The 24,905-nt window shown below is 33.2% G+C and overlaps 2 protein-coding genes across 10 annotated transcripts; both read right to left on the bottom strand.

Moving 5' to 3' along the window:
* Positions 1–1,880: 1,880 nt before the first annotated feature.
* On the bottom strand, positions 1,881–8,996 carry LOC114757617 (U-box domain-containing protein 35). 8 transcript variants are annotated; one of them, XM_028946699.1, is made up of 11 exons: positions 8,399–8,996; positions 7,850–7,890; positions 7,573–7,764; positions 6,682–6,761; positions 6,480–6,601; positions 5,666–5,859; positions 4,920–5,239; positions 4,536–4,637; positions 3,450–3,878; positions 2,411–3,163; positions 1,881–2,207 (listed from the first exon to the last, which is right to left on the bottom strand). In XM_028946699.1, exons 1-11 carry the CDS (start codon positions 8,440–8,442, stop codon positions 2,025–2,027), a joined length of 2,460 nt encoding a protein of 819 aa, XP_028802532.1. In that variant the 5' UTR covers positions 8,443–8,996; the 3' UTR covers positions 1,881–2,024. The 8 variants fall into 8 exon arrangements, with proteins under 8 accessions (XP_028802532.1, XP_028802535.1, XP_028802536.1 ...); XM_028946702.1 differs by having other exon boundaries at positions 7,850–7,986; positions 8,399–8,995; XM_028946703.1 differs by having other exon boundaries at positions 7,850–7,898; positions 8,399–8,995.
* A 4,767-nt stretch (positions 8,997–13,763) lies between these two features.
* On the bottom strand, positions 13,764–21,435 carry LOC114757612 (ceramide kinase). Of its 2 annotated transcripts, none has more exons than XM_028946692.1 (12): positions 20,957–21,435; positions 20,385–20,543; positions 20,128–20,295; positions 19,933–20,025; positions 18,878–18,970; positions 17,829–18,054; positions 17,419–17,593; positions 16,805–16,954; positions 15,890–15,991; positions 14,992–15,366; positions 14,251–14,317; positions 13,764–14,178 (listed from the first exon to the last, which is right to left on the bottom strand). In XM_028946692.1, the coding sequence occupies exons 1-12, from the start codon at positions 21,128–21,130 to the stop codon at positions 14,041–14,043; spliced, it is 1,920 nt and encodes a 639-aa protein (XP_028802525.1). In that variant the 5' UTR covers positions 21,131–21,435; the 3' UTR covers positions 13,764–14,040. The 2 variants fall into 2 exon arrangements, with proteins under 2 accessions (XP_028802525.1, XP_028802526.1); XM_028946693.1 differs by having other exon boundaries at positions 17,419–17,512.
* Between the last annotated feature and the right edge of the window lie 3,470 nt (positions 21,436–24,905).

Here is a 24,905-nt window from a genome sequence, read left to right as displayed (position 1 = left end):
TTTTTTGGTAAAGCTTTGTTTTATATTTTAAATTTGACGTTTCTATATATTTTTTAGAATGAACTTTGGCTCCGGTAACATGCTTACGTTACATGTATTCGTTTTGATAGATCTTAATTATATTCTGATGCTAAATAGGAAAAGACATGGAAAAGCTGAAAATTTTGAGGCAAAGATTGATTGAAAATAATTTTTTTTCCTTCTTTAAAGAAGTATTATGACTTTAATAGTCAGATTCAATGAAAATTCTTTAAAAAAATAGTTTACATTTTTTTTTGAAAGATCAGTTAATGATAAATCTTAGAGTATAATACATTTACTACCTCTTTGTTTCACCTAAATTACAGAAATTTTTTCTCTTTTTTGAAAATATATATAAAATGTTCTTAAAATTAAAATGTATGTCACACAAATCTTCTAACTGTTAATTAAGTTTGACTTTCAAACTTTTATTTTGACCAAAATGTCTCTTTTTAACATAAACATTATTTAAATATTTATATACGTCAAAAAATAATTTTTGATAAAACAAAAAAATAATTATAATACATGTAGTTTCAAAGTTCTTCATGTGTTATAAAATTTATAAATTTTGATTATATTATAGAATCATATAATTTAATTCTTCATGACATACTGAAATTTATTTATTTAGTTTTTTTAAAAATGACTAGAAAATATTTTAAACACTTATTTGTTCATCATATAATCTAAATTATGTGAGTTTGGGACGTTATATAAATTATTTAAATTTAAAATTTAAAATTTTTAAACCAAAATTTTGTTGCAAACATTTATAAGTTATTTGATTAATTATATATTTATTTAAAGAACTAATCAAATTTTTATTCAATTTTTTATGGTTATATTAACTAAATTACTTAATTTTCTGTCCCAATATGATAAAAACATTAAGCAAATAACTATTATAAAAATAAAAATAAAATTAAGGTAAATAAAAATTTTTAAAATTTTTCAAAATAGTTTTAGGCAAAATTTAAGGATATAGTATTATGAAGGATAAATCAATAAATAAAAAATAGTTCAACACCAATTTTAATTAAAAGAAGCATATTTTTATAATATTTTTAACGGAGTTAACAGTTTGAACTTAAGAGCATATTTTCAAAATAAATAAGAGGTCTGTGTAATTAGAACAAAATACAAGAAACACTAGAGTATTTTACTCTAAATCTTAACACCTAGAAGGTGGAAGTGGAATATTATAGACTATGGTATTCAAATTGTTATAATTAACTTGATAAGCCAATCAATTCGCACAAATTACTCACTTCTCTATAAGTGTAATCAATTGTAACTACAATGATTTATATGTCAACCACAAATTTTGGCACATATTTTTCCGATTCAAATGTCAACAAATAGTAGTTTTGATGTTAATTTCTCTTCATGTTGTGGCAGGTTAAAGTTTCATGTTTTCTTGATAGGGATATGTTTGTCAAAAATCATCTTCCAACTTTGCCACTCACTAACCAGTGGCAACTCAAAAGAAAATAGCTTTAGATTATTAGACAAGATAAACTTCTTAACATGGTTTTAGTTTTCGCTAATGGAAGGGGAAAGAGTGTAAAATTAGAGTCAATGATACCCCAAAAAATGAAAAAAAAAATAAAAAAGAAATAGATTGGTTATCATGTGTTTCCTTCTACTTCCATTTCATAGAATTCTCCTCTAAAATTAAGAACCAAATTTGAATGCCTATTTCATGCATTAAAATCAGTACTTAAGACACTACCAATTAGCCTAAACACCAATTTTTTTTCCCCACCAAAAGATACAAATAATGGAAAAATCAACATCATTTTTCATACATTTCAAAAACTGCAGTCCTGATTAAGAAGAATGATAGAAAGTGATATTTAGAAAGCAAAATAACTGAAAAACATTGAAAATGCCATTGAACTATTAATCTAAACATGTTCTGTAACAAATAATCTATTCACATATATAGACACTACTATCCAACATAACAACATTGAAACTGACAATTAAGTTCGTTTGTATCAGTTTTCTTTGGATTTCCACTCCATAATAGCAGATAGAAGCGTGTAATTCGGAATCAGATTCTTATGAGGCAATGGCATATTTGTCATTGGTGATTTGTCATTTCTTTGCAGCCATGTTACAATTGCTTTGTAATCATAAGTATAACCATCAGCAGCAACACAAGGATTATCCATCACGTCCTGCACCAATCACAATATGGCATGCCATTTCAATATGATATAGAAAAAGCAAAGGAAAAGGAAGGACCAGACTTGGGTTGAATAAAAATTAGTCTTCATCTTGTTAAAGTCGTTTTCAGGATATAAAACATCTTTTATGAAGAATATGCTATCTTAGCAAAGAAACAGCTGACCCATATGAGCAAAGTGAAATATTTCAGTACCTGAAGTATTGGGCAGATAAAGTGATTAGGAGGTCTCGATTTAACAGTAATAATTGTGGCAGAATGCTGAGCCTTATCAGCGACTTCTTTTAATCTCTCCAGCATGGGGAGTACATGATCTTTCAAATCAGGCCTGTCTCTACGCCGAAGTTCTGCGCAGCTTAGGCCTAATCGAGCTAAGTCCAAAGTCTCCTGAAGTGGCCAACTCCCTGCTTTGGGATCCAACACTTCTGCTAAGTTTCCCTTGTCAATTGCTGTTTCTACTAAATGAGCCAGTGCTCTAGCTGGTTTTGCAGTTAACAATTGGAGGATCACCATTCCAAAAGCATAAACATCAGATTTGGGAGATATTGACCCTGTCCTTTGGTACTCAGGATCTATGTAGGAGAGCGTCCCAACAGGGTCTGTGTCCTTGAATGTTGTAGACAAAGTATCTGAATGGAGTAATGTAGAAAGGCCAATATCGCCAATCTTGCTCACAAGATTTTCATCTAGCAAGATGTTCGCAGGTTTCAGATCACGATGGATGATAGGTTTGGGCTTCGAGCTATGAAGAAAGGCAAGAACAGAGGCTATTTCCCATGCAATTTTGTACCTCTTGAACCATGGAATCGAGATATTACATCTATTTCCGAGTAAATTGTCCTCTAAGCTACCATTCTCCATGTATTCATACACAAGGCATCCATGATCAGGGCATGCCCCAAGAAGGAGAAGTAAATTTGGATGACGAATTCTGCTCAGTATTTCTAGCTGAAGCAAACAGAAGAATAAAGAACATCATGTGGCTTATTAGTCTCATAATTATTAGCTGGGATGGTGGAGTAATTTGCATCTTGTAGATAAGAAGAACAAAAAAGGAAAAAGGGTAATCAATGAAAGTTCATCTTAAGAATACTATTTTGGCGAATAAAAAACCTCTGACCTAACCAAAACAGAAAAACAAAAGGTGTCAGTTAAAGGCCAATGAATAGTTTTTCATATAAATGGTAGCATAGACTAGGTTTGCATATCCTATGTGTCCATAAAGATTCCATACCTCTTGCTGGAGTTGCTTGATAATGTGGTCCTCATTAGAGTGGAGAATTTTTACCGCCACAGAAGTATGATACAGATGGCACCTGTACACTGTTCCACAAGCTCCCTTTCCAATTCTAAGCTCTTCAGAAAATGATGAGGTGGCTGAAACTATTTCATCCCATGCAATCTTCTTATAATGAGGCGTGGAACCACTGAGAGCATCCTCTAGATTTTCATTCCTTTTGGCAGCTTCGACAGCTTTTTTCTCTGCTTCTATTCTTTCAATGGCTTCCTCTTCAGCACTTCTTTTCAAATAAGCAGCTTCTCTTTCTGCTGCCTCACATTTCTCTCTCTCCTTTATTATTAATTTTTTGGCCATGTTCTCCTTAGCAATAATTCCCTTCAATTTCATAGATTCCCCTGTTCTCTTCTTACTGAGATTGTTCAGCTGCTTAAAAATTTTCAATATTTACTCAAACTGACAATTTAACTCTAGAAAATGCATTCCATGCCAATTATGGGAATATTTGTTTCTACTCCAATTGCTATAGACTTAATTTTGCTAAGCTACGCATGAACGCAAGCATCGGGTGTATCAAGTAAGGTAGGTGATTTTTAGTGAGCGTTGAGACATTTAAGATTAATGCATGAACTGTCATATGCATAACAAATATGTTAATCCTGCCTCAACAGTTTTCTCTTAATCATGACAATATCTTTTTCTCTGTAAGTGGTTTCAAACTTCTCTCACCTAAAGTCAGCAAAGTATTTAAGGTGAGAACAGTAAAATGGCCAAAAATTGATACGTCAAGTTGGTCACAAATAAAAGCATGATATATTCTTTGACTTTGCACTATTAGTTTGTGACCACACAATGATTACTTACTCCACTAGTCAATTTTCATATAATATCACATCTCTCACTTTATCCATGTCATAGATTTGACTAGTTTTCTACATTTGTAGTTGGACAAAAAAGTCCTCATTTTTTAAGACAAATTACGATGCCAGTTGTGCAAGATTATGAGAGGAGACGACCTAAAGGACGTGTAATTTCTGATTAGCATTCCCCAATTACAGAAAGATGCAAGCAATTGGATAATACCATTTGTGATGCATAAATATTCTGACTTTGAGCCACCACGTGCATTCCTTGGGCATTCCTTAGTTCAATTCTCAACTTTTCCAGCTCAAGGTAAAAATTTTCCTGCTCATATAAATGACAAAAAAGGGAGGCATGATTATTTCCAAATTCAAGCTTCACACAAATGGCAGTTGTTAAAACAATAGTTTAACAATGCATGCACGCGCGTGCGCGTACACACACAGACACATATATTTTCCCAGAATTTGCATGCTCCAGTATAGTGTACTTTATAATTACAATGCTGCCATTAAAAATATGAATTATCTCAGAGAGCCACTGTTGCTTGAAGTAAAACGGCAGCAGTATACAAGTACCATTTGTTAAAAGAAAGAAAAAAGGTACCTGCTTATCAGGCGACACCGTTGCCAGTGGTGCATCCATGGTGGGATTTTGATAATAATTCCAAGATTCACCATCTGACAGATTGCTTTTGCAGCTAGAGGCCCGGCTCAAAGCATTGTCAATATCTGAGTTTTTGGAAGAAGAATATATAGCAGTTTGCTCTATGCCAAGGTCTAGAGAATGGCTTCTAGAGTGGTTATTTTCAATTGAACCAGATTTTGCGCTCTGACGGGTCAGATTAATGGTTGAAAGAGCTTGATATCTCTGTGCCGCTAGGGAAGAGGAATGTGTCGGAGCATATGATCTGACTGAGCCATAGTCTGCATATTAGAAATCACAGATCCTTAAAATACTATTCTAAGGATAGACTCCATTAGAATCCATGTTGAAGCAGCAAGTGCTGCCAAACTCTTCATTAAGTAGGGTCATAAGATGCAAATGATCTATTATTTTAGTCTCAGAATTGTATAACACGTGAAATACATTGACTGAAGTATGAGAAGGCTCATAAAAATCCACAATGTACTAACAATGCTGCAATATGGGAAAAATTGTGTGACAAAAATTTTAGCATGACCATCAGGATTTTCAACAAGATATTAGAAAAAGAAAATATCAATGAATTTGTATATGAGAATGAACTAATAATAATGCTAAGGCACATCATTCTCCCAGTAATATTGTACGCTCATAATATACTCATTCTTTAGTAAGCCCTGGCATCTTAAATGTACTAACTAGAATACCTATCTGAGAGGTGGATGCAGAGTTCAATGAGCTATTGGTTGAACAACTGGTTTCACTGCTGTCATCTATTAAGCTTCCATCAATCTCTATGTCTGATGGCCGTGAAGAAAACAGTCTACCTTTGGAAACAGCATAAACTGTGCAAAATCTTGGAGCGCATGACGAGATTTTTGCAGACAAACCCTTCAGTTTACTGAAAAGAAAAACATCAAGAAAACTATCATAATCAGATGGAGATCAATAAAGTTCATCCTAAACAAGGAAACCACTGTGTCCCAAGAGAGATTGGAAGAATGGAAAGAAGTGAGAGAGTCCAAGAGAAAGAGAGAAACAGAGGGCAGAAAGAGGGGAAAAGAACAGAGAACAGAGAGACAGAGATGGGTGGACCGAATGCTTCTGTGTGGTACTCAAAACACAGGCTAACCCAGTTTAATAAATTCTACATGTATACATAGGCTTAGGAAACTAATTCCAATACCTACCATTCCATATTACAATTACATAACATATCATGTTTAAAATGCTACAATAAACAGATTTTTCCCAATCAACTTGACAGTGCTGATGAACATTTATGAAAGGGTATGCTATACTTGCAACCTTTTAACAGGATCAGGATAACAGACAAGAAATAACTAACTTCAAGATGTGAATTACATTTAGATTCTGTTCCATATGCAATGTACAGTTTTCATGGCAACAGTATAAATAATTTGTTATCGCCTTCCTATCAGAAGTTATATAGAGGCAGATACCTTTTAAACCAGAAACACTATTGCATTGGAGACTAATCTGCAAGTGCAAAGTAAATACCTAGTAAATATGGCATGAGATGAAGCCCCTATAACCAGGTCGGTTATAGAACCTCTAGCAACTTCCTCTGCTATTGCAGTTTCTATATCATCAGATTGAATCACTACAACATCAACATGAACCTGCAGCAACCGAAGAAGCATATAAATCTTACTTTGCTGAAGTAATTCCAACTAAGTTTTAATGAGAAATGATATATGACCTTTCTCTGCTCACACATTTTCTTGTAAGGTAGGAGCATTACACTTGTCTGCCACTCCATTTCCTTCTTAAAAGCAGCTGCTTCATCATTACCCAATTGTCATATAGGAATGGTATTTACCACAGAAAGGACGAAGATTTTGAATTGGCATGAAAATAAAATGAGGTTATTTTTTAAGATATTAGACTCTAATGTATATAACCACTATGCAAATATTGTAAAATGTTAGACAAATTCTAACTATCAATCATGAAGTTACTCGCTACATTGAAAATGCAAAACTTTGTCCTTATGAAGTAATCCACATTAATCACTCTCTCCTTTTCATGTCATCAAAATAGTGGGAAAATTTAATGAGACACAGCAAATACTTTACAAGCCTCCTTTACTGGCTGTGGAAGTGAAAAGAACAGCATTTTCAAGGGGGTTGGGGGAAGCGGCTCCTACGTTTGTTTTATTTCCCTGTTTCACCAATACATTATATATTTCTAAATGACAGAAAAATATAGATTTGTACAGTAAGAGAGAGTGAGTATGTTGAAGCTTCTCTTACGATGTAAAAGTTGGTTTTCTCCTGGACAAAGTCACCCTCAATCAATTTAAAAAAATCATAAATATTAAGCAACATTCATTTATGATCATTCATCTAATATATCTCTTAGTGCTCTTTTGGAAGGCTGGTCAAACATTGACACATGTCAGATTATTTAACCAAAGTCTTCAAGGTAAAAAGTACGACTTATAGCAATTTTTTCTGGGCAGAAGTGCCAATATGATTGTAGAAGCATATAAGAAACCATTTGAGACTTTTCTACTGCATAAAGATGCTTCTCTCCCTTAAACATAATGAACAGAAAAGCATATATTGTTGTGTTGGAACAACATTTTTACCAGAATGGACATGTATCAGCTTAAACATAATTCTTCCCTCGGGAACAAATTTATCCAGTGCCCATTGTACCACATGCTTGCTTTTCTTGTTACCCCTGATGGCTACAGCAACAGCTGAAGGTGAGGAATGCAGCGATGGAGACTTCTTGAATTCATCTCGTTCACCTCGGACTCCGTCCATCATCACTCTTTCTGACAGGAGACAGTAAATTCTCGGTCAGATTGCACAACAAACGTCATTGTTAGGAGCTGTTTGGTACAATTTCATCAGACATGCCTTTGCATCTTGGAACACCAAATTGAAAGTTGTCATAGACGCTGCAAAGCTAAGAGAGCAGAAATGTATGATCTTATGGATTTCGGATGCTACTTGATATCTAAAAAGCTTCTAACGAATGCTTCGTAATCAGTGAACTGTTTCCAAGCAAAGTAAATTATGATGATCACTGATGGAAAAACATGTCATAATATTGCAGCTTGCACGCACAGCAAATTGTGATGATCACTTATCTACAAGAAAATATTTATTGCAACAACATATTTAAAACATATTTCAAGCTTACCATGCAAATAACCGAAGTCCTAAATCTCACAAGAATTTAGTTTATAAACTGAGTGAACAAAACTGCCAAAGACCTTAGAAAGATCATTTTGGGCCAATTTCCATATTTGATAAGTTGAAAGGAAGCTCGGTTGAGTTCATAAATTTAAAAGAACATGAACTTTCTTAGATCCGGAGCACAGACACGGAAAAAGATGGGGGGAAGATTCAAAAACTCAACTGATTAAAGATTCAAAATTCATGAAAATCTAAACATTTTCCCACCCAAACAAGAAGCCAGCTCTGTTGAACCCAGAAACCATGAACATCCCGAACCGAATGTTCCTTCGCTCAAAAGGACCAACCTCAGAAACAGCGCGTATGCCAAAGTCCCAGAGAAAATAACCTTAAAAGAAGCAACACGTTGAAGCAGAAAAGTTCCGGAACAAAGACAACATCATGCTTCGAGACGCTTTAACTTGCTTTGCCCTCTGGTAACGTCCTCTCCAAAAATCTGGGTAAACGAATGTCAGAATCGCATGGGGGTTTCCTTTATGTTAAGGTAACAACTTTTAATATTCAACTAACCCCAAACACATCAGCATTGAAACGAAACAGAGTGACATATAAATATATATATATATATATATATATATGTAATGGTTTTTAAACCAATCTGTGAGCTTGAAAGCGGCGGGTCCGTGCTTAGTCAAACTGAATGGTGGAATTTGATACCAAAACGAGATGGAAATGTTAAAACCTGCCTTCGCCTCTACAAGACATTGTGATCAGTACTGTGACTATCAAATCTTGGACTCGGAAGATTCTTTGGAACTCAGACTCAAATTTTGTTCTCTCTGGTTCGGATTTTTCATTTGCCTCTGTCCTTATTTGCAAATTTACAGTTTGAACTGTGTCATCATTTGGATTGGTAATAGATTTAGAAAGGTCAGCGCAAACTGATCTAGAAAGGTCAGCGCATTATAATGGGGCGTTTGGACTGCATAATCAAATAAAACAGATCAGTATGGAAACAGAATTAAAAATTAGTTCTACTAGTAGGGCCTGTTTGGGTGCTCTCCAAAACCATAGTTTGGGAGACAAAACCATAGTTTGCGTGGAATGTCACCCAAATAGTATTAATTTTGGAGAAATAATCCGAAATCATGATTTTGGACTAAAATTATAACTAAGACAGTAATGATCAGATTACAAAAAAACTAAAAGTTCATTAAAACTAGTTTTTTTTAAATACAATTTAACATAAGCACAAAACATGCCAAATGCAAACCTATAAGTGGGGTTGCCACGAGAAGTCGAGAACAATTAACCGTTAAAAAATTAAAATTAATTAAAAATAATGAATATTTCAAAAATATAATCCTTTTTTATGGAGTGATCCAATAAGGATGACAAAGAGATATGCCTATATGAAAAATATAACATACTACCTTCAATTGTTAATATAAGATTCATTTTTGTAATAAAGATTACATTAATAAAGTAAATCTAATATTAAAGGCTAGACATAATATAATTAATTGGATAAAAATAAAAAAATTTGCTAAAATTATAAACATCTTTCAAATATATCTTACAAATGGAAATAGTTCATCCAAAAATTGTCTCCTTCAATCCTTAATATAAAACCTAATTATTAACTTGGTATTGGTGTTTGGCATTCTCAAAACCGCGGTTTCAGAAGCACTTTTCCGCAAAACAAGGTAACAATCCTCCACATATTTACTTCATAATCTGTAAAAGCACTTCTGAAACCATGGTTTGGTTTCTATCCAAACACCCCCTAGTCTTAAATGTAATACCTATTTTTATATTTATTAATTTTTTAAATTATCCTTATTGATACTTCTTCAACCATAATCAAACAGAAAAAGGAAAAAGGATGTAATGAAGATAATTATAGTATTTTAGGAAAAACATATCATATTTTTTATAATTAGATGACTTACATAACTTTTTCAATCTAATCAGATTAGTTAAATAGGTCTTATATTAACGATTGGAGGAGTATTTTATAAATAGAATAGAGAAGAGTAAATTTTATTAGATAAAAATTAATAAAAATATTGCACGCTCACGTGCACTATTCTAGATATCACATGATGAAATTTGGCTTGGTTTTTATCTCGGTGTTTTCTTTTTTGCCATACTCTTTTTAACAACGACTCATAATTTGAATTGTAGCTACTTCACAATTATTTTTTCATATTAAAACTTCGATAGATGAGAAGTAAATATAACTGTTAAAAAGAAGTTCATATTTATTATTATCCTCTAGCAGAAATACCCCTCATAAAAAAATGAAAAGACTATAAGGTTATGATTTCATGAAACATTAATAATAATAATAATAATTTGCTCTAAGAATTTTAGAAAATAATTTTTAAATTTTAAATATTAATTTTATTATTTTTAATTTTTATAAATGAATGATAGCAGGAAAAAAAGTTATGGATAAAAATTATTCAGTTAGTCTTTATAATTAACAACTAGTTTTGATAAGAACTATAACATCAAAACTAACCCATGGGAAAGTAAAATAGAAAATGAAACTGTAAGCTCCCAAGTAATAGGAGGAGCTTGGGGCTCTGACCGCGTGTCTGTTGAAAAATGAGCTGGTGACTCATAGGCAATGACAAGGGGATTAATTTATTGAAAAATATTTTCACATGTAATATCTGAAAATATTTTAAATGAAATTATTTCTAATAGAAAAATTCTTGTGTTTATTAACAAAAACAGAAAAAAGAACGACTAGAACATGAATTTTCCCTATTCAATAACCAAAAACTTATTGACCTTTCAACGCATGCCTTTAGTCAACCTACCTCTGAATTGAATAATAACCCATAAAAAAGTGATTATTTTAATACTGATATCGAAAGTTAAATTAAAATGATTCAAGTTTTAAAATAAAAGGATGATAGAATATAAATCATTAATATATGATATAATTTATTCTGCAAGTCTTTACTTACAAACATCTCGTAAGAGTTATTCTTAATATTTTTAAAATGTGTGACTTACTTTTTCTTTTTCTTTTTCTTTTTTTTTTCTTTTTTTTTTGCCTAAGATGGCTAGAATATATATCATAGAAGTAAATAAGGATTAGGGAGACAAGCAATTTCCATGCACATTATGATTATTCAACATATTATGTTTGGTTTAATAAAGATTTAGATAATCTTTTATTACAATTCTCTTAGAATTTAAAATACTTAATATACTCTTATTATTCCAAAATTTAACCATGCCCTCTTAATATTATCCAAATATAAGGATAAGTCACACAAGTGGGACGGATTTGGTTGATCTCGATTTCTTTTTCCGTCTACTTTTTCTTCACTATCCACTTCAACTTTTAATCAAATTTTGAATGGTTAGGGTTAAATATTATTTAGTCCATGGCCTAAAAGGGGAAAAAGGGGCTCAAATATTCAATATAAATTAGGATTAAATGTCTATATATATATATATTTTGGAGCAAACAATTAGTACTCCTCCGGTTCTAATTATAAGACCTAATTGACTTATTTGAGGAGATTAAGAAAGTTAAGTTGGTTATTTATAATAAATAAGTGTTATCATTCCTAAAATATCCTTGCTAATTAAGTATATTGGCTAAAACTATCATTATTAGAAGGATTATCTTGGAAAAAAATGCATAAATATAAGAGACAAAATGGATTGGGATCTTATAATTAGGACCAAATAAAAAGTCAAATGGGGTCTTATAATAAGGACCGGAGGAGTATATCACTAACTCGTAACTCCTTGAATGACAATCAAATTTATAAAACTTTTCAAATTTGTACTTATTAAAAATTTTTCTTTCTCTTTCTATATTTACAAATCATTCTCAAATTTCTCTCATATTTTTCCCTTTTCAACAGAAATTAAATGGGGATAAAATATTTGGGACTAAAGTTTTACCCTACAAGTGACTTATAATGAGAATGAGAAATATCTACTATTATGAATTACTTACTTGCACTTTTCTTTTGTTACAAAATATTTAGCCAAGTTGGGTTTTAGAATTTATTAGAGTCATAAAAAGTCTCATATCTTGAAGAGAGCTAAAAAATTACTTACAGATCATCTGTCCATGAAATTATGTTACTATTGTCAATTTGATTTGTCTTCAATTTTATTTGTGTGTATGGGCACGCACAGACACATTTATTTGAGTTTTTTTTTTTTGCCAGATTTTACTTGAGGGTTAGTACAATCAAATCTGATTTAAATGTTGTCAAACTCAATTATAAATAATTTACATTATATGACAATTGATTATTATGGTGGCCTGATGACTTAATCAATTTTCTAAATGACCACAAGACCGTGATAATCACTGCTATTTAAAATACAGTTAATTTTACAAATTCTATGTTTTTTTATGAGATCTGAAAAATACATTAATCAAGATTAATACATCTTATATGTATGTATGCACTTGAATAGTCTTTCTTTTATTCATGTAATTGAGTTTACAAACGTAAGGGTAAAACCAGCAAAACCATGACTGTTTCTTTCTTTCTTTGCTTTTTTTGTTTTTAATTGTTGCTTCCGTAATCTTCTTTTTTTTTTTTTTTTTGGGGTTCAAATCGGCTAGATAGTTTATTCACTCCAGACAAAAAAGTAGGAACCCGAAGAACATGGCAGGCAAACAAAACTTAGCTTACATATTTATCTTGTAAAATATAAAATCATTTAAAATAAGTAATTTAAACACACACAAATACTAATGAAAAGAAATAAAAGAAAGTCACAAGCTCGTCCATGGAAATTCACCACCCTGGGAATAGATTTTATGTCACCCCAAAAAAATGAGAAAAAAAAAACTACTGAAATAGAAAACTTGCACACAGGGACCAAGTTGTTAAAATTGTTGTCAAAACCTATACTATTGTTGTAAAAACCCATATTAATATTGTCATGAGTCTTTATTTGCAATTTTTCTAATCCGGTAGTCCTTTTTCACTATATTTCCAAAAAAAAAAAAAAAAACACATTTCACTTATCACCTGAGGGGATGTCATGTGCTTGCTTTGCTATTCTTCTTTTTACTGAGCAAATTCCAGCATTATCAGACCCCATTTAGGATAATTCTCTCAAAAGTGTTTCCTAACTCCAGATCTCATACTTGAGTTGTCAAAACTTTGTCCATTAGGATCAATGCCCATTGTTAAGCTGAAGTTGTCACTGATTGTATTTGTCTTCATGAATGTAATTGTCATTGGTTGCGGGCATTTAGGTAATTCCCCCCCCCCCAAAAAAAAAGGAGTTAATTCCTTACTAATCCCAGGAATTTTCAAATGATTGAGCTATTTCGGATTCATAATTTGTGTTTTGCATACTTTAGGGAGATTTTTCTGTCATTCTCCCTAAGTTGTCTCATCAGTGAGTTACCTCAAAAGTAAATTAAACTCCATATTTTCATACTTATATTTAGAGAGAGTAAAATTTGTGCTGCTTTAAAAGGCCTTTTTGGCAACTTTCAAGTGAAAGTCTCAATCTAAGAAAATAAAAATAAGATGTGAACACCATTTAAATTAACATTTAAATGATTCACTAAAATCCCTACAACATCAGAATGCGAGACCTCACCCTATCATTAACAATGCCAACCAGGTCTGCCCTGAATACTTGGATTTATTCAGTATCAGGATTCCAATTATAAATACAGAGAGAATCCTGAGGAGTTAACAAGAAAAATACCGTGTACTCGTATGCTAAAAAATCTTCCTTCCATGCTTACAGTTATGGTCCTAAACATGATTTTAAATATACAGAGCAAGTTTTTCTGTAATACATGTTGCAAAGAGATACAATAAATTTATTATGGGTTCTTCCTGCTCATGGCTGGCTTAGCCAAAACAAGTTGAAGCAAAAAGCCATGCCAGACACTAAACCTCAGGACCAGATGCAAACAACGAAACAAGGCCACAGAACACTTGTGCTGAGAGTTGGTGTGCCGGGAAGAGCTCGCCGTCCACATTCCATATGCTCTCATTGCCCGAGGATGTAAAAGTAAATGCCGGGGTCTGTAGATGCTAAACTAAGTTAGGAAGTCATTCATGAGGGATTGAGTAAATGGAGAAGAGGAGAAAACTGACCTTATGATGCTCTACAAACTTAAAATTAAAGGGATTTCCACCTCTTCGTGCAAGTTGAGTGAGGTGCCTGTAGTGTTCATCGATTGTCATACAAGGGAAATGTTTATTACTAGATGTTCAAGTTATTTGATACTCAGTAAAAAAATTAAAAAAACAGAAAAAACACAGAAAAGCATAGTGGCATTAACTAAATTAAAATATCCGCGTGTATGATTAAAAAAAAAAAAAAGCAGAATAGATTATCAGAAGCATAAACACATAAAAACAGAATGTGTATCAAACATGTTTAAGGAACATCAGGTAGAGAAAAATAATTCGAGATAAGGGGGAAAAATCACAGAAGAATATGGAGAGTTTGATTTGTTTGCTATATGCAATGCTCAACTTGTTTACCAAAGCCAGAACATTACAGAGACCTTAATCTTATGGGCATTTTATTGTAAGTGATATATTCCCAATTCAAACAAATCCAAACGTTAGGTAAATATATGATATCGCATTAGTAAATTGCCCTTAAAAAACATAGGAAAATCAATCCTTCAAGGCACAAGATTTTGGATACACAAGATTTTCAAGAGATTTCACTGAGGAGCCATCAAGCAACAATAGCACTCCCACCCATAATTTAACCATTCAAACCCTATGTTTTCCAGAGTCACTTTCTCAATAGTTCATGTGCCAAGTATCATACCAACATAAATAGGTTATGATAATTTGAAAAGAGAGGGAGGCGGTATGTACCATAGATAATAGGCATGAGGGCAGTCTTTAATTAATATAAGATGAAGGAAACCATCTGAAAGATGTGCATCAGCCACCAAACCATCGGGTGCTTTTTCATTTCTGCAAGAGATTACAGCAGCTCCAACACTGAGAAAACGTCCTCTGCATCTCTTCCATTTGGCATTCTCTGTCCTCAAATAAGGGTTTGGGCCAGAAATTCCGGGGGTCACATGACTTGGCATACAAACTTCGCAATTGACACGGCAGATACGTCTTTCTGGTTTACATGGACTACTCTTTTCTTGTACCCTACTTCCTTGATTGTTGCCCTTGAAAGTCAGATTGGATCTATCTGAATCAACTTCCAGATAGCCTACCTCAGCCTCATATGACCTGTAAGAATATCCACAGTCAGAAAATGAAAATAATTTTCAGGAGAGGCGGCTAGCTTAAGCATGAGTAGCAATATAAGAAAACATATCAAACAAGTACATTTGCCGTATGAGCTTAGCACTGAAAAAAAACCCTTGAAGCTTAGAGAACCTAATAAATGTTTTGAAACTTAGCATAGATACTGCAACAAGTTGGCAGCTTCATCAGCAAAAGAAAAGGGGGTTTAATTCGAAAGTTTTGACCACAGACTACTCATGTAACTTTCCATTTATCGTCTCTGTCAGTTACTGATGAAAACTGATCCATTTCTAAGAGGGATTCCATTAAGTTGATTGCTAAAAATGGGGGAGGGGATTCCGTTGATCAATAGCTAATGATCTGTTATAAAAAATTTGATCTGTCAGAAAGGGCATAGGAGTATATCAAAAAGAAGATAGAATTGAGTCTTATCAAAAAGAAGACGAGAAAGAAGATAGAATTGAGATGCAAAGAGCAAAAATTCAAGAAATCGCACTTGGTTCACCTGTGCCTTAAAAACACCATTGTACCAGCATAATCATAGCGTTTGGGGCCCATCCAGCGATATTTCTCGCTCTCTGTGATAACATCACCGTAGAATCCATACCTAATGTCATAAGAAAGAATAAAAGATTATTGAAGAAACATTCATAAAAACTCAAGGGGTCAATATACAGTAGATGCAAGAATATGAATCAATGCGTCAGAACAAGTGTGAGGCTTTGGATGGGGTACAGGAGTATATTCCAATTAAAATAATAGGCTTCAAAATAATATCCTCAGGAACAACAACAGCCACATGAAATCTTAAATTGACAAAGCTGAAAGCAATTTAATGATTAGCATGGAAATGCACAATCAAAGACGCATGGGGAAAATTTTCATTAGTTTTAAGCGTGTTGTTAAAGTGAACTGCATTCAAGGCAAGAGCTAGTAGCTATCCCTTTATGATGATTTCAAAAATTTATTCTCTATTCTCACCCTCTCCGTTTAAAGTTTTAAGGGAATCTGAGATTAGCAAGCCACTTAGCCAAAAAGTTTTTAAGAAAGCTAGCGTCAGTTGTTTTCCTCCATTGCCATAAAACAACTACTCGTAGTACTTATTTTACATCATGGCATTTGAACATGTGTAATTTTTCATCCATGCACCAGGCATGTTCTCCATCAAAAAGAGAGAAACAAGGAAGAAAAAGAGAGAGCAAGCTTCTTAATACAAATAATTGTTTTTCTAACACAAAAGAAAGCATTGAATGTTTAAAAAAGGAAAAAGAACAATCTAAAATCAACCAAATTCCAGAAAGTACGCCAAAAGAAGACACTTGAAAACAACAACATTAAATAAACTAGTCTGAACCACAAACTATAGCTTGAACTGAATCCTCTCGCTAATGTGATCAAAATACATTGACAGAGGCATTACCCAGCAAACGAAGCTGCATAGCGCACACAAGGTTCAACTGCGGATTTAGGTGTTTCTTTCCACCTTACAACTTGAGCTATGTCAAGGTGCACCCTTTTGCCAAGAACAATATGCAGTGCCGATGTTATAGGATCTCGACTTCCAGTTGTACTAGAAAAGATACAAATGAGATTGTTGTATTCAGACAAGTCACATATGTGTATTAGAAAACTACAAGGGACATTAAAAATTGTTTCGTCAGGGAGGCATGATGTAAGCAACTTCATAGACAGATTATCATACAATCACAATGCCTCTAGCCCGCAATTGTGGAATCTATGCACCATGAATGAGCAGCATGGAGAGTATACGTTAAGGTAGTCTCAATAATTAGCTGATAGATATGTGCCATACAGAGCATAATACTACGGAGGCTTCTTTATTTTAACAATATACTCATGAAGCATCAATGCAAGCACTAATGCGTGAGCCCATTGCAAAAAGGGAGATAGTCTTAATCCTTGCAAAATAAAATCTGATACAATTGCACAAACATAGATCTTTTGCTTTCATATATATGAAGCTAATGTCAATGTAAAGTCAAATATACAATTGGAAGGGAGAAAGTCATATACCACATGACAATGGCGTCAGTTGAACCAGCAGGGATGATTCCAAATCTAAACCGTTCCTTAAGGATTTGAAAGTCAGGATCTCGAGCTGCCGAATCTTCAAAAAAATGATCCCCATAAGTTTCCTTCTGATCTTGTTCCCTTTCTCTTTTTCTTTTGTGGCGGTGAGACTGAGAGTCTAAAATAATAAAACATAAAATGGAAAATGGAAAAGATAGGGGATGGAAAACTAATATATAACATAACTACATAAAGTAAGGAAAAATTAACATACTTAAATAGTTGTTTCAGTTATTATAAATTCAAAGACAACCACTAACCAAATGAATGCATGAATCAACAAGCAAACCAACAATTACAACCGGGAAGCAATTGCAGAGAGATTGGTAAGCAATTATAGGCAAGCCACTAACCGGAATTTGAGATTCTGGATCCATTTTGTTCTGGACATGAGATAAGAGGAGATTGTTCTTCACTTTGATCAGTACTCTCCTCAGCTGCTTCATTTCCATCGTGAACCAAGGAACCATAACTATCTTTGACCAAATGAACCAAATCTGATGGGGCGGGTGGCATGGGAGCTTTTAGCCTGGGAGAAAGAAACCCATTAAGGATTTCATTGAAAAATCCATCACCACCCTGGAACCACCTCAATTAGAATGCATCATGTAATTGGCATATAAGAAAGAAAATTGCTTGCAAACAGGAGGTAAATCAAAACGCAGTAAATTGATGCATTTAAATTACCATGTCTTTGAACTTCCACCAACATTTAGCCTCATTTTGAAGAATGAAAATATGAGTGCATGAGTTTCAATCATGCTTGGCTAAAAGCCTCACTCTACTGCTTATATGGCTTAATTTGTGTAGTTCAAAACATAGATTCAATATTGAAAATGAATATGATGATGAATTCCCAAGTCAAATCCCACAAAGTTTGATTCCAAAATAATTTTTTCCTTGGTTGAAAAGGAATGCAAACCCTACATGACCATTGAATAACAATTACTGAACTCATAACATTAACGTGGATGTAAGGTTGTTAGCATATTGTAATGTTTCACTTGAGACATTTCACATTGTAAGATGCTGCACCTTTTGATAGTTTGCAAGACCACAAAAGGTAAAATCACCATACTATAATGAGCTTTCAAATTATTGATAAACCAAGAAAAGGAAAAGTTATTTCCTCCTTCACAATTTATGCATCTTTTGCTTTTTTGTTATTGAGGGAAGGGAGGCTAACTAAGAAGTTAGCTAAAGAGATCATTTAGCAGCATGAAGCAACTAACAGCACATTATGTCAACATGAAACCAAGCACGCAAACTGCTCACTGCGCTTAAGGGGAAGTATTCCATTCTATTATAACCAGACATGCTTCTGTAACTTTATCAGTGTAATAGCAGTATGGTAATTGTTCACAAAATTTAAGAAAGCATGAAAAGATATGCATGTTCTTACAACAGCAACAACACCGTCATAAGAGTTGAGCTCCCTGTCTGTTATAGAGGACATCACATCAAAGGCCTGTCCGGGTCTCTCCGTTACAACTACCTGTTGAAGGGAAGCAAGATGGTTACCAAGACATCAGTCAGCAACAAAATTATATTAGCTGTTGGCACCTAAAAATATACAGTAGTAGTAACTTATTTGTTCCCATTTGCAAATCAAACACTGAAATGTCATGATATCATTACTGCTCCTCAAAGTACGTAATGGGGCTAACATAAACTTCCTTCAGAAGGGTATGGATTCATAATTCACACATACTTTCATATGAACCCAAGAAAGTTCAAACATTAAGTCAAAACATAAATCATTGCTCAAGTTCATTAAATACACATGTAGAGCCCAATTTAAGTCTAGTCAAGTTCAAGAACAAGATTAAAAACATGTAAAAGATATACAACTAAGCAGTTGTGAAGGGTTTTTTTTTTTTTTTTTTTGGGGGGGGGGGGTTCATTGATATTACTTCTATTATGTAAATGTAAGATGTTATTTGCGGTCTGTATTTTGTATTTGAGAATTCGGGTCAAGTTGTAGGGCATATTTAGTACTGACTCCAGTATTCATCAAGATGCTTCGTTTTAAGAATAGAGATATCATTCACTAGAATCTTGGTAGATAACCAGTAGTCTGTTTTAGCTCAATGCAAACGTAGTAGGATTGACTGGCCAGGAAAAGTAAAATGAAAGCAATCAACATGTTATCATTGCTAGATGTAACAGAGGATCAGGCACAGCTTTCATCCAGTTTTTCCTCGTCAGCCATATATAGTGGATGAAAGGGTCTTAAACTTCAGAGGCTTGCAACATTATATGAACAGAAAGTTATCTCTAGCTCAACCGCCATAACAGAGTACAAAAGTTAAGGGTCGGAAAATGCTATTACATGTGTCAGCATGAGCTTCTTAAATAAGGTATAATAGCATAATAGAAGTTAAATGACAAGCATTTGATGCTTAGAAGATGTGAACATTCAGAAAACCACTGCATAAATATGCTGAAAACATTTACCTTTGTTTTCACTTTAGCATGGGAGAATATAGGAGCCACAGCTTCCCAGGTTCTGCAGCCAAGTCCTTTCCCACTCCTTGGATGAACAAAAACCTAGCGAATCAGAAATAATCTCCGGGCAATGTTCATTTCAACTAATCGATGGAAGTTAAAGGAAAGTACAAAACCCAGTGTTTAACCAGTATCAGAACATACCATGAGATTTTGTGGTCTTTCAACTTTGAGGTTCAAGGAAGAATTAAGCCGATTTACCCACATCTGACATGTTTGCAGATTATTATGGCCAAAAGTATATTTAACAGGGACCAGCCGAGAAGGCTGAATCTCATTCCTTTGGACACCGTACACCGAAAAACGATACATCTGTGCCATTGTAAGAAATACATTCACCTTATTTGATTTGCCTATGAAAGAATATAAGCAAATAAGCAAGAAAAAGAACAAGAACAAACCTTGACGTCATGCCCAATAAGAAGATGTTTCATGGAACGAGAGATACGTGATGAATGCAGCAGACCATAATCAATAAACTCAGCAGCATATATATCGGAAAGTTTAATCTCCGTAGCAGCATTAGAAAGGTATTTTATCCCCAAACAGGTCGAAGTGTCCTGCTCAATCGGAAGTTTAGGATAAATATTAGAAGATGAAACATGGATTAACTGTTCATTAGTAATTAACAGCTTTGAGAATGAGAACTATCTCAATAATCCATGATAAAACAAACCTTCTTGTTTTAAAAATTCGCAATCAGAAAAGCAGGGCACGGGGAAAGAAAACCAAACATGATCAGACAAGCCCAGTAAGACTCATTCAGACCACATGGAAGTCTTTTAAAACACAAATGAAGCATGACTAAACTTAATCATACCATAATATATACAATTCAGGTTCGAAAATTTAATCATATGATTGTAATGTAGAAAATTTTCAATAAATACTTGATCAGGGTTAATCTCCAAATGGCCCATACCACGACCAATTGAACACGATTACTATTTTATAGTTATCAAAGAGCACTTACATTAACCAACGGTTCAACCGCTTCCCAAGATAACCCGTCTGAATTAAAAGTGAGGGTGACTTCACCAACATGATCCAAGAATAGGTTGCAGCTCGAGGTAGCTGGCTCGCCACCTAACAGAGAATCAGGTTGACATTTATCTCCTGCGATGTCATAATTCCCATCTCTTTCCATTTAAAATGGAAGAGTCAAGGAAACATAAATTTCACCCGAATTTGTTCAAATTCTGGAGGGATCCAAAAGAAAAGGAACCAAAAGAATAGGGTTTTAGCTCAGCAAGAGCAGAAACACAGAGAAAATGAAAATGATGGGGAAAAAAAGCCGTCTTGGCTAATTGGCTTTTTTATTTGCGTTGCTAAGAGAAAGATGCAATGCAAGATTCGCGCTTTTGATTCGAACTTTGGTAGGCGAGATTAGCTCCAGGTATAGGCTGGATCAATTTAGCTTGACCGGTGAATTAACCAGAGAAAAAAATAGTAATGTGATAAAATTTTGAACGGAATATTTTTTTAACAAAACAATCAAAAGTGAAGATGAGATTTTGTTTTCTTTCTTGAGAAAAAAAAGAACTGTTTTAAATTAATTTTAAGAGGTTCAATTCTCCCACCATAGAGAATTAGAGATATGTATGATTGGAATATAGTTTACAAGTTTGGGAGTCATTTCTTCTCTTAACAAAAATTCATGAATTTATTTTGTCAGCGTCGCATGGCCAAAACAAAAGTTCCTTAGCTCTCAGAAATAATGGCTATAAATAAACCCGACCGATAGATTCAACGCAGTGCTGCCTTTGAATAGTGAATATGGAAAGAGGTTAGATTAGCCACCAAACATCGCCATTGAAGTTGATGCAATGGAGCCTCTTTTCGAGATATAATACGATGACGAAAATGCATTCCTATAGCATTTATGCTTGGCAAGAGATGTAGCCCTTCCGCAATGTAATGATTCATTACTTGGGATTATACCGCGAATGAGATGTGATTATAAACTTCTGTTAGACGTGAGAAGAGAAAGCTAGGCTTAATAAGTTGATCATGCCTTTTACACCCTTTATACTTGCGCTCGGAGACAATAATCTTTCCTCTGTGTACAGATATACATGCTTCTCTTAAGCCAAACGGTGTTTCATGAGAATGATGGTTCCATATAGAAGATCATTCCTGCCATCTTTGTGCAGCAACCAAACCAAGAGGGGTGTTTGGGAATGGTTGGAAGTACTTTTTAAAAGCACTTTTTTATAAATTGAGATAAATTTCTTTATATATTTATTTTGTATATCGTAAAATCACTTCTGAAATTATGATTTGGGGGTGTTTGGATAAACCCAAACCATGGTTTGGAGAATAGCTTCTGGAAAATAGATTTTGGGAAGAATAGATTTTGAAAAAATAGATTTTCTGAAAAAGTGATTCTAATAAAGTGAGAGTGTTCAGATAGTTATTGTCAGAAGTGTTTTTTTATATGTAGAAATTACTAAAAAGGACATCAGTTTAAATGATAATTACATATAAGATATATTTCATAATATATGTTAATTTGAAATAATAAATTTGTTAATAATATATATTTTGGCAACACAATAAATAAGACATAAATAATATAAATAATTAATAATTAATGTGTGTGTGTATATTTATAAAATAATTAAATATGTTTATAGAAAAATTATTTATTTTGCCAATAAAAAATATTATGATTTCTTAAAAATTTTAAACATGAAGTCCCAAAATTTTTTTGACCGTTGGGAGCTACTGAGGAGTAATTATTACTCCAACAACATTTTTTATTGCTCAGAAGCTAGTGTCAGGTAGCTTATTTCAAAACCATGGTTTCCATGGCCAAAACCTTGGTTTTGCCTGAAACCATGGTTTCAAAAAAAAAAGGTGGGTATTTGGCTGATTTTTTTCCCAAACCATGGTTTGGGGAGATAGCCAAACACCCTTTTGGTTTTCATCCAAACACCCTCTACAGGGCTTTAACATAAAGACACTGAATAAATAAGTGTTCTAGATATTCTTCAGTCATACAGCCAAAAGGGCCAAGATTAAATATACTCCTCCAGTCCTAAATGTAAGACCTATTTTGCAGTGTAATTTACACTGCAAAATGGGTCTTATATTTAGAATAGAAGGAATATTTTTTAAAAATATCATTTGTCAATAGAATTTGATTTAATAATTTTCACACAATAAGAAGATTCTTACAGGGAAGAGAAATTGACTAAAGGAATTTTCAAAATTGGTCAGCATTCTGGTTGAGTAGAACGTACTTTTTTTTTTGGCAGAAAAATGTTTAGGTGAGTTGGGTCTCGATGACTCATTAGGACCAGAGCATACCTTCAGAGTCAAAGAGTGTTTATAGAAGTACTTATAGATTATCCATCAACAAGGTTTTTACATCAGACATAGGATTCAAACTTACAATCTTATAAGTTATAAATTGATTTCTTAACAATTCAACTTACTCTTGTTGGTGAGAGTAAGGTCCTCTTGGAGGCAAAGAATGAACTCTTCGGTGATGGCACAAGACAATACAGTCTAGAATGAACTTTCTGATGAATATAGGGGGTGTTTGAATAAAACCAAACCATGGTTTGGATAATAGCTTATGGAGAATAGATTCTGGAAAAAATAGATTTTGTGAAGAATAGATTTTGTGAAAAAGTGATTCTGATAAATGAGAGTGTTTGGATAGTTGTTATCAGAAGAACTTTTTATATGTACAAATTTTACTAAAAAAGTTATAAGTTAATATGATAATTACATAAAAGATAGATTTTATAATATATTTTAATTTGAAAAAATAAAATTTTTAATAATATATTTTTTACCAACATAATTAATAATATATAAAATAATATAATTAATATGTATATATATTTATAAAATATAAGATTAGATATGTTTATAAAAAAATAATTGAGAAATGTTAAAATCATATTATCGTTAAGATCTACTCTACAGACACAATCATACTCTCCCATTTGAGCCAGAAGTAGAATGAATTCACTTCTTCTTCTTCTTCTTTTTTTTTTGGTTGCCCACCCAGTTCACCGGAGCTTTGTTCCGATTACATCTGGATCCGACCCGCGTCGCGCACCTGGCTTTGGTGGGTGAGTCTCCCAACGAGCATTTCTGCATACGCTGAGGCTCAAACTCGAGACCTTGTTTAAGCAGTACCAAGCCGCTTACCACTTGGACCAACCCCTGTTGGTTGAATTCACTTCTTCTAAAACCATGGTTTTGAGCTCCAAACCATGGTTTTGACCCAAAACCATAGGGGGTGTTTGGCTATCTCTCCAAACCATGGTTTGGAGACCCAAACCATAGTTTGGAAAAAAATTAGCAAAACACCCTAATATTTTCAAAAACCATGGTTTAGATTGAAACCACGCTTTCAGTTTCCGAAACCATGGTCCCGGAAAAAGCTAAAACATTTCGCTTATGAGGCTCCAATTGTGGGTGCTGGTATAATTATTATGGGTGTCAGGGTGTGTTTGGATGAAACCAAACCATGGTTTGGAGAATAGCTTCTGAAAAAAATAGATTTTGGGAAGAATAGATTTTGTGAAAAAGTGATTTTGAGAAGTGTGAGTGTTTGGATAGTTGTTATTAGAAGTACTTTTTATATATACAAATTGGCATAAATTAATATGATAATTATAGAAAAAATATATTTTATGATATATTTTAATTTGAAGGAATAAAATTGTTAATAATATATTTTTTATTAACATATATTAATAATATATAAGATAATATAATTAATAAATAATTAATATGTATATATATATTTATAAGATATAAGATTAAATATGTTTATAAAAAATATGTTTATAAAAAAAAAACAAAATACATATCTTATAGGCTCTCACACTCTTCCTTTTTTCTCCAAAAGTAAAAAATTTCTGTTTTTCCCAAAACCATGGTTTTGGAGTCAAAACCAT

Source organism: Neltuma alba, unplaced genomic scaffold, assembly GCF_004799145.2.
Source record: "Neltuma alba isolate B1F8T4 unplaced genomic scaffold, ASM479914v2 tig00010614_pilon, whole genome shotgun sequence".
Lineage (NCBI taxonomy): Eukaryota > Viridiplantae > Streptophyta > Magnoliopsida > Fabales > Fabaceae > Neltuma > Neltuma alba.
This window is presented reverse-complemented; position numbering and strand designations above follow the sequence as displayed.